This window comes from Strongylocentrotus purpuratus, unplaced genomic scaffold, assembly GCF_000002235.5.
Source record: "Strongylocentrotus purpuratus isolate Spur 01 unplaced genomic scaffold, Spur_5.0 spur5_scaffold_6, whole genome shotgun sequence".
In the NCBI taxonomy this organism is placed as follows: Eukaryota; Metazoa; Echinodermata; class Echinoidea; order Camarodonta; family Strongylocentrotidae; genus Strongylocentrotus; species Strongylocentrotus purpuratus.
In genome coordinates this window covers 7,464,579-7,475,885 of record NW_022145612.1, presented here as the reverse complement: position 1 = coordinate 7,475,885, position 11,307 = coordinate 7,464,579, and the positions used below count along the sequence as shown (strand labels likewise).

Genomic DNA, 11,307 nt, shown 5'->3' with positions numbered 1-11,307 from the left:
TTTTACCCTCCTGACAAACCTAACCTACTGACAGTAGTTAAATAAAAGCTAAATATATTACTATAGCTGTATGGGTCAACCAGATAACGACAACTCAAACAACCATTGTAGATCATTTATAAAGGGGGAGGGGTAAAAACCAGCATTGCCATCAGTGTCAGAAAGTGTATATAGAATTTGCAGTGAACAAATCAGATTGCAGGGTGATGTATGATGCAAGACATTTTATATTATTTATTAGAGTTTAATGTATAGTAGGTGACTCTGTATGTAAATGTGTTTGTGTGCAATGAACAATTCAGTCCTAACACTTTTGTATCCTTTTTGTTTATTGAACAACTCATTGGTATTTGTACGATACACATGTTGTGCAGAGTGATGTGTTAATCTGAGAGAGAGAGAGAGAGAGAGAGAGAGAGAGAGAGAAATACAAGAGGATAGCAAGAGATTAAAACATATTTAGTAGGTCAATAGACCTTTTTACTAAATGTGTTTCAAAGACAATTCATGCATGTTTCTCTCCAGAAGCCATGATACCAGCAATGTCATTCACCTGCTATGAATAATGCCATCTCTTTGGATTGACACATATAGACAGACAGGGTTTTGCTAGTCGGCGTAAGTTAATCCCTGCAGCAGTAAAAACCCTCATGTATATTTCACTTACACCATTAGTTGTCCACACGCTCTTTCTCGGACCAACTTGCCACGATTAAGTTAACACGACCTTCCACCGACATCAATACACATACACATCAATACACAGAGTTTGGCCAATTGGTTCTAGTTTAGAGTTTTCTAGGAGTAAATAGGTCAGTGTAAAGGTAGGCGTAGCTAACACGATCATCGTTCAGACAGTCACTACTCCGACCTTTACACCTATCTCACCATATTTACCCCAGGGTAACTTGCCTCTGTCTGACCAAGACTTACTTCTGGCACGTCTCTAGCAAGCAACTTTTGTTCAATAAATATGCATAAAAAGCATCAGAAAATAAAAACAAGGTCACACATTTTGACAATATTTGCTACATTTAGGTGCATTTAATATTTCTGTTTTTACTGTAAAAACAATCTTCTTGAACATGTACACCACATATATTTTACCACTTAAAGCTGCTATACATAATCTCTTCTCAAGTCATAATATCTACACCAAATTATCCAATATTAATCGTCACCGGCGAGGCTCAAAAGTTGACTTCCACCCCAAATTGTGAGAATCTAAAATCTAAGAAATATATATATTGTGATTGGTAATATACCAATACATAAACAAAATATATGGTCTACAAATTTTCAGATAATCTATTTCATTCACCAACTTTATTGAAAGCCAAATCATCAAAAAGAAAGATTATTAAATCACAATATATAAGTAGATTAAAAATAAGACTCATAAGGATTTCATTTCATATCGACTCTTTCACACACCGTTCCCTCATAGTCTATGAATAAATTAAGATATCTTTTTAGAATCATATGTATAAACAGAAAAGAAATTCTACTGACCTCTGTTCTAAAACTCATATGATTAATTGAATAAGATAAAAACATCATATAAAGTAAAGTAAAGAAATTTGTAATAAACATGAGAATACATAAGACGATAATTAAACAACCGATTACCCAAGAAAAAAACTTTGATCATCGGCAAATTGGCAGGTTTGTGAATATTTATATGTATGCAGAATAACGAAGATATACATGAGCATCCCTTTGTAAAGTGCAAAAAACACAAAAACATCACTAAGGTCCATCCACATTGACGTATTCTAAATGTTCCTTTTCTTGACTGTAATTTTATGAAAGACTGCTTTGCTTTACATTTACATTGAATGAATTGATGTTGATATTTAAAATCTCAAACGACACATACCCGGTACGCAAGTATTAATCTTAACTTCATTTTGTCATATCATATCAGCCGTTAATTAGCACAATAATTTCATTATCAATTATATTGCCCTTTCACATCAAGTGATTTAGTTGGTGTGCATTTACATGATCTCGTGTTCGGGGAAAGGATTTTTTTTTTTACTTGTGATGTACAACACTAAACATTCTTTACTTGTGCCATGTTTTACAGCTGTGCATAATTTTACACGATGAATACTTAGAAAAAATTGCAGAGGCATAGTGGATGTACTTGCACTTTTTATACACATGTTAAATTTACATATTTTTGTTGAACTTTCTCACTAAAACTTACCTGTACATGATTGGAGAAAATAAAGATACTAATCTTCTGAATACAAATATATCTTCAATAATCGGGACTGCATGGCTTGAGTTACACTCAGATTGTCAATATACAGCAGAACAATTTGGGTTCGTGTTAACTACAAATAATGTGTAGCCAAGCACGAGTACTGTTTTTCCTATTCTCCATGTCACTTAATTTTATATATATTGATATTACAAGAGAAGGTAGAAATAAGTAACATTTTCAAAACTGTTCCAACACCTCAATATCAGTATAAAGCCATTTAAAATGTTTTTATGTTAAGGGAGATTTACTGTTTATAACATTTTAGAGGTACCTAGAATAAAACCAAGACATATATGTGTAAGAGCTACCTAATTGTAAATTTCTGAATTCCATTTTCTATTCATTTCTTTTAATCAGAAAAAAAAAGAATTATACAAATATTGCTATGAACTAGCTTATGCTTGCTAATACATTCAAGCTTTAATCTAAAATAAATATACATGGATTGTAATTTATATTTTCAATCTCCTTGTTTTGCAGCCATTTTACACAATGCATGATGTATGTCACTTTAATGTCAACAATTCTGAGGAAGAATATGTAAAATATGCTGTTTTTAGGGAAGGAAAGCATAAAGTGATGTTTAATAAAACTTTGCATCAAGCTTATAATACCGCAACATCTTATAAAAATACTCTTTCTTTGACATGATATTTTTTTTAACGGTCATAACTCTGAATATAACTCAACCGAATACTTACAAATACTACCACAAAGAATACAATCATAAGCTGTTTACACAATTCAAATACAGAATCCAATCGGAAAATCTTCCTTAAAAAGGAATGTCTTTCTCACCTCTTTTATATAATGAATATGCTGAATTTGAAGTCATAAATAGAGTTGTCCAATTTACAGACTAAAACCAATTCCCCAATGTACAACAATCTCCAAGTTTGATCATAAAACATTCATAACAAAGAGACAAATGGGAGGTTTAACATTAAAATGCTTTCTTTGTCCACAAAACAATCAGCTAAAATGAAAATGAGTGAATATATACAATGATTCTGGAATGCATTGTGGAACAATGAGAGAAAGAGAGAAAGGTAAAAATGAAAATATAGTGAAATGTGAGAGAGAGAGAGAGAGAGAGAGAGAGAGAGAGAGAGAGAGAGAGAGAGAGAAGAGAAAGAGATAAAAGGGAGTGAAAGAAAGAGAATGAAAAATATAGCTCCAGAGTTACACAATAACTGACCACAATCATAACTTTGATCTCTCTCTGTCAAATAAACACAAATATAGAGATTGATTGGCTGGAAGCACTGCGTTACCTTGGTATTTTGATAAACAGAATTACTTTTCAACCTCTAAACAATTCACATACATAAAATATCAGAATACAATAAAAAATAAACAACAAAAACTATGAATCTGAATAAAGATAATGACATGGTAATACAGGACAACAACAACAACCAAGTTATTCTGTGCTGAAAGTCTGAGATTTAGAACAAAATTGCAAAGTCACAGAATGTCAATTTGAAACGGCCATATTCCAATCTGATATGCTCTGTGTAGAATACATCCGGTGTATCTGAAATCCAGTTTGTTATGTTGATGAATTCTTTGTGCATTAGTCACTTTCATTAGACCTATAAAAGTTGTCACTTGTACAAAATACAATGAATTTGTGTACGTGATAATCTTTTATCATATCAAATAAAATGTAGAGACCATTGCTCATTGGTACCTCTTCTTAGCATCTACAGTGTATTACGGGAATCACAGACTTCTTAAAAACGGAATTGTTTAGGATATAGGCAACATCAGTGACGAAAGCACATTTCTTCTACAGTCAATAACTCAATTGTCTAGCTATGAAATAATGTATAGAAAAAAACTGAACAAAGGCAAACACAGAAATATGTGCTATTTCACCTTGCCTAATTTCTATATTGTTCAGTGATTCAATAATTGGCAAATATGAAATGAAAGTATTCTTTAATAATCATGAACCTATTACTTATGCGTAATTCATTGAAAAAATTCAAGAATATTGTAAATGCGGGTGAAGGATTCTGTCAACATCCCAAAATTTGTAATTATTTAATTATTTTGCAATCTACTAGGCTTTTGTTTACCAGCTGTAAACTCCCAAGATGAAAATTCCATTAAATCTCATAATTTCTAGATTGCACTTGCTAAAGAGAACATGCATACTAAACATATCCTCATAATTTTCTATGATGGACAAAACCTCAACAAATTATTAAGCAATTTGGCAAGCAGAGCTACAACTAGAAATGACTGTAAAGTATGAATCCTCTATTAAACGTAACACCTACATGTATAAGCAATCTGCTTTCCACCGAGTACAGCTTATCCTGTTTATATAATTACACAGAAATGGGTTACACTCTTTCCTTGACAAAATATGTATGTGCTGAACTTAAATGTCTATCATCGTCCTGTATTTCATCTTTGTATCATGTATCTTTGAACATTTAATTTCAAACAGGCATCAACAATATTAAATATGAATAAGAATATGAACAATTGAAGGAGTAACAGTAAAATTACACCTTGTAAAGTTTTACAAATCATATTACTGCTTTGTCAAACACAAGAGGAAAATAATTTACTGTTATTAGTTTCAACTTTTGAGAAATCAAAGATCTTTAGACACATTTTCTTTTGATAAGAAATACATTTCCAAGTGACTTTCCTCCTCACCTTCCAAGATGTAACTCCACACAGACAGTACACAGTGTAGAGCTTTTAGATTGGTATGCTAGAAGGGTGATATCCAGACAAACCAGATTAGAATGAAATAAAATACAGATAATATTACTCTGCTGATTAATATAACATCCAGTGCAGGGAGACATCCACAACGAGAGTATTCCCCCTGTCATGAAACTACCTTAGTACCTGATTAAATCCATACACAATCCCAATTAGGAAATGTGCCTAATACTTGAAGAATGAGTTAATCATCATTGTGCTCTATTGCAAAGTCTCTTATGAACACCCGTTGAAGGACACATGTTCAGAGCTTTTTAAGGAAGTCCAAATGAAAGGAGCTGGGTATCGTGATCTCGTTCAGTTCCACGCTTGATGGGTTGTACGGGAACGTGACCGGGAATGTGTGCTTGGCGTCGATAAGGAGCTGCGACTCGCGCTTGGGGTCGTTCCGGTTTGCAAGACGTGACTGGACCTTGCGGATGAATGCGATCTCGGTTCTCTTCTCGTATTCATCCGGCGTGTACAGGTTGAGGATCTTAATGATCTGAGGAAAGAATATAAGAAATACATATTCAATAGAGAAACATCCAACAACACCATCATCTTAGTCATGGAACCAATTTTTCACACATGAAATACCTTACTTTTGTTTTCGTAATAAGGGGGGGGGGGGGGGGAGGGTCAACCCCCAATCAAGACATGTAGAGCAAAACATGTTTCTAAGGTGTGCTAGTCTATGGGCACTTGCAATAAAATGCAAACCTAATTCATCAAAATACAGTAATACAAATACAAAGATCAATAAAAAGAAACATGAAAACAGTCTATACAAAGATCTGATGCTTGTGTACAGGTTCACTTTCATACAATGATTATCATGGAAAATGAACCAAACTGTTTTAGTGTTTTTATGGCCAGGTGATTCTAAAAGAATCTGCTGAGAGCCATACAGGCTTCAAGTTCAAGTAAAAAAATGGAAGTGCCTGTAGATGTCTCTATTGGCAGGTTTGGCTCTATCAACAATAACTGCAAACTATTTGTTGAAGGTTTCCTATGCTTTCTCACCTGTGTGACTGTGAGTTGAGTACATGTGTCACAGATGATACCCACATCATCGTCTGTTCTCTTCTTAACCTGGAGAAGCTGCGCGACCTGAACCAAGGGTTCAAGGGTCGTCTCCATCATCTTATCATAGAGACGACTTGACCTGAGCCACTCCTCAAGCTCACTCAGGTTATACCTGGAGAGAGGGAGAGAGGGAGAGAGGGAGAGAGAGGTGAAATTAATACAATGTCATTTTAGTGGTGGAATAATAAAGCATTCATTAATGAACATATAGATATTTGTTGAAATATATATATAAATTTATATACTGCATATACATGTTCATCTATATATATATATATATTTGCTATCTTAGTATATTTGAGACTGCTTTAATACTGAAGCTGAAAAGACTCACCTGAAAACCTATCTTTTCAACTTTTCAAGCTGACCTGTCCTTACTGCATCATGTAATCATGATTATAATCACAATCATATTCATAGCCATGCCCTGTATCCACGAACCAATGTGTGACAACCTTTACGCTACACCAATGCAGCAAACTCTCATCAGAACATTGCAGTATAAAATGGTTTGAAATCAGTCTGTTTGTCGAGAAAATCAGTGTCTCTTAAACTAAATCAAATACAGTAAAACATGAAATGAATTGAGAAAAAAGAACTAGTTCTAGAGAGGAAAATAAAGAAATTAATTTGTTTTACCTGATTTGTACTCCCTTAGACCAATGGCACATGTCTTTCCTCAGAAGTATGTTGTTAATAGTACTGGCTGTGATCAAATACAAGGCCTGTACAAACAAAAATCACAAAAAACATCAATTTATTCAAACAATATGAAGCTTCTATTATCTATTTTCAGGAGATACGTCAAAAACTTCAGATCTGACCAACATGTTTACTTGGTATTGTTGACAAAATTACAAAGGAATACCATTTTTTCTGACAATTTTGTGAGCTTGACGTACAAAACAATAGCTAATTTGGGATTGTGTAACATGACACAGCCTATCCAACTGGTCAACACAGTGATAGATTGTCCATTCAACACAACATCTTTAGCAATCCATCACTTTAAATTAAACACACTTCTGTTATAACAATGATGTGGAGACTGACTAGCATCCACAGATAAAGAAGAGAAGAATGTTAAGAGACACACGTACCTGTCTTGCGACCTGCTTGACTAGTTCAGGGTCCATACCGTGGACGTTCATCACCGTTATGTATGTTCCCAACTGTTCAGAAAATGAAGAAAGATTTTAATGAAGAGTTGGCTTGAACATACTCTAACATACATGTACATCTAAGCTTATCATTCAAACATATGAACGAAATATTTGCATATCTCACTAATAAAAAGCAAATGTAATCATCACCACCTTCGCTATTATATCACCTAATTCATCATAATAATTATTATTTAAAAAAAATAAAATCAATTATTCCTATGCTAATCACCATTATTATTGCCAAAAATCAGAGAAATCAGTATAGTGTGAGATGACAGTTTTGGAAATATATTCCACAATATAATTTGTGATTCTGGATGAATTGTATGCAAATAAATCAAAAGGCTTACACTAAACCTCAACAAAATCTTAACATCTAGAGGCAATTTGTCGAAGGAAGAAGTTGATTCTTCAACCCATAGATAACTGAGCTTATTTCCATGGTTAAACTGATTACAGACTGATCCACATTTGATAGAATGGAAACCATTTGCAATGTGTTAGGCAAGCTACATTTACAAACCCACTTATAATAATAATTATTTCTATTGAATCCTAGACAACTGACCTGTTTGATGAGAGAGTCTATCGAGACATCCTTGACCTCTCGTTCTCTGATGGTTGAGTTACTACCCCTGACCCCTGTGGGTTTGCTGCTCACCAACCCGGCCATCTCCCCTTCCAACATGGCTGTCACTGCATGTACAAGAAAGAGTATGAATCATGTTACGGTATGTGGACATTCAAATTATTTTCTCAACATGGCCGACACTATACAATGACATAATGATGAAACTATTAAATGCACACAAATACCAAAGAACTTCCTGATTGTTTGATATTTCATCTTAAAAAAAATCACCTGTCAAAGACAGATTCTGTGACCCCATTCTCTTCTCCAACAAATAAATCTCTGAGTGATTTGATACAATACAATTTTTGTGTTGCAATCCTTTTACATACCTTACATTAAAAAATCAAATGCAAAAAGCAAGCTTTACTTTACATGCATATCAAAAGATAAAGAACTTTAAGCAATGTGGAAAGTGCCTAACATCCATTTCTCCATGAAAATGTACATCAGTTATTTTCTTCTGATAATGATTATTGTATGAAAACCTGCTCCTTCAACAGTGATAATTAGTTCCTATAGGAACCAAATTCCTGACTTCAATCCTAGACCTAAAACTATACCTAACCCTGAACATAACTGAGAACCCAATCTGAACCCTAACCATCAATGTCATCACGTCACTGATAATGACACCTGTCGCTCCCTATCATGCCAGCCATCCACCTGTATCTTACCTATCATGGGCTGGACGCTATTCTCAATGATTCTGATCAGCATCTGATAGATATGGATCCCAAGATCATTCATCACATGACGGTACTCTGAGAGGTCAAAGTTTCGCAAACAGTGCTCGTTCTGTCGCTCCGTGTTCTTTGATGAGAAACTCTGCCAAAGGAGAACACAAGGAGGGAGGGTTAGAGAGTGTACAATTAGTCTCCTATTCCGATCCTCTTTATACATGTAGAGCCATGTCATTAGTTACACTGATAAGACAGATACTGGACCAACAACAGATCAAACAAAAACTCATGTTACCTTGAATGATGACCAAGATATTGGTCGGTTTACGGTCAATTCAGCAATGTGAATACCGGTAGAGTAATACACTGTTCAAGTCAGGGTACCCATTACCACTAGGCCAGAAATATCATACATACGGTACATGTAAATTAGCGAGTCGGCCTTTTGTGAAGTTATGCAAGTATTAAATTACATTCTTTGCTTGTAATAAACTTGTTATCATTCAAATCAATAAAGAAACTCAAGAGTAATTTAGTTTTTTACCTGCTAATACAAAGCAACATTTTGAGGAACAACAAAGCAACCAGGTATCATTTTAAGAGGAGGAACTAATCTCCCTACAACCACTTTCAAATTCAAGACAAGGGTTTCTTCCATTTCTTCTACCTCTTTAGGAAATGAAATACTTTGGAAACTTTATCAGAGCTATGCACATAGTAAAGTGATCGACAGGAAGAATGAAAATACAAGAGAATGAGAGACAAAAGGAAACCAAAATAGCAGCTACCGGTAATACAAAACCTGATGCTAAGAAAATCTGATGTTGAAAAAACCCCACTATTACTGGCAAACATCTTGCTGTCCTAGGGACCTCCAACCACATTCCTACCTCCTTAAGTTGTTTAACCTTACATAACCCCTCAAATTGCTAGGTAGTTGTAAACAACTGAAGAAAAGCTACAACCCTGAATAAACCAGTTTCTTTCATGCAAGTTTCATAATATTCAAGTTGGCTTCCCAAAAAAGAGATGATTACTATACCTTCATGGCCTTTCTTTCCTACTCGTCAGAAGTCGCATTGTAAATTTGTTGAAATTAGTAAAATAATTGCCACATCAATCTCAACCACAAACATAATCATCATGAATTTTGATTATTAAACACTTAGTTGATTTCTCACTGAATGATTTTCAAGGAATAGCGTCAAACTAGACTTATAGTTAGACTACTATTTTTTAAAATCAAGCTTTATTAAAGACTGGAATAAATGAAATCTTCACAAACAAAAAACATAGCATGCAAATATATCTATATATATATATATGTAGTATAAAGCTGACAATGTTTAACAACCTAAATGAATACAATAACCTTAACTTCAAGGAATGTTTGTCATAATACTAGACTCGGGATCAAAACATAATTTCATGCCATAATTCATGTTATTAGAATCTAAATATCTCACCTCCTCTCCACTGTACTGTTTGAGATTATGAAGGAGCCGCGTTGCGTTTGTCAACCAGAAGGAGACATACTCAAAGTCTTCAAAGTGTTTCTGTAGAAAAATATTTAAAAAATATAATTTTTAAAAAGAGGAAAGAAAGAATCATGAAAATCCGCATTACTGAATTATTAAAATGTTGTGATACCAGCCAACGGTGGGTTATAACACATACACTTCTATGAACTATAGTTAGATGTATCTTGGTCAAGTTAAAACATGATTCTTAATGATTTGTGTGTCTTTGCTACTCGAGCACAAAACAAGTTGTATTAAATGACATAATAACAATATATCACACTTTCAAATCTGACTCATTCAGTCCATAAATATGACCTGTTCAAGCTCAGATATATCTACTGGAGATGCTTCACCCAAAGTAATTAACAAAATTAAATTTAAAACAAAAATAGTATGAAATATTGCAATTAAATCATCCACATGACTTTCTAAATTACACATAAACAAGTACCGTAAGTGAATTTTCCTCCTAAATATATACATTTCAAAAGTATATTTTGTTTTCTAAATTTCCATGATGAATCTATATACCCTTTGAACATCAGTAAATTCTTACTGCATGTTGTGCTGAAGAAAGATGAATTCAGTAATTTAATGAATATAACAAATCAAAATGGCTGCAATAAACGTCCTTGACACTGACCTTGACAGTTTTCTTGATACCATTGATGACCCCTGTGAGTAGGGCTTTGACCTTCCTATCATCATTGACAAAGTCAGCATGGCGGATACACATGAAGATGATGTAAGCTGGCAGGCCAGGCAGGTGACCCTCCGCTGCTTCAGGGATGAAGTCTGTTATGGTGGGAGAGATGGAGAGATGTGGTATGTTACCAGTCTACTTTGATAACTATTGTGCAGATTTAAATGATACTGGAGATGCAATGAATCTCCAAATTAATTCAATCTCTTAGAGTCAACCATGAGCCACCTTGACCTTGGTCCTAGACCAAAGACAACCATTCCAGGTTTGATGTTTAAATTTGTCTGATTACAGTAAAACATTTTGATAGAAAAATTGTCTGACACATGCCCCAAAGTCCTAGATCACTTCTGCTTTTATTTCTTATGTTTTTGCTTTTTATTTATCTCTGGTCCTCAACCATACCATCATGATTCAACTTTTATTTTACAGGGCCTCCATTATCCTTACACTACTAAAGTGTGGATGAATAGAACACCCATTCCAAAAACTATGACTTCATAAAAGGATCAC

General features: G+C 34.1%; 1 protein-coding gene across 1 annotated transcript in view; it reads right to left on the bottom strand.

Moving 5' to 3' along the window:
* Positions 1–5,164: 5,164 nt before the first annotated feature.
* Positions 5,165–11,307, bottom strand: part of LOC373234 (myosin V) — a gene marked incomplete at its 5' end in the record, with an annotated part of 109,378 nt that continues 103,235 nt past the window's right edge. Inside the window, 8 exon segments of the mRNA NM_214490.1 lie at positions 5,165–5,504; positions 6,026–6,200; positions 6,728–6,813; positions 7,189–7,260; positions 7,823–7,950; positions 8,563–8,713; positions 10,035–10,124; positions 10,735–10,886. Coding sequence (NP_999655.1) covers positions 5,265–5,504; positions 6,026–6,200; positions 6,728–6,813; positions 7,189–7,260; positions 7,823–7,950; positions 8,563–8,713; positions 10,035–10,124; positions 10,735–10,886 — 1,094 coding nt within the window.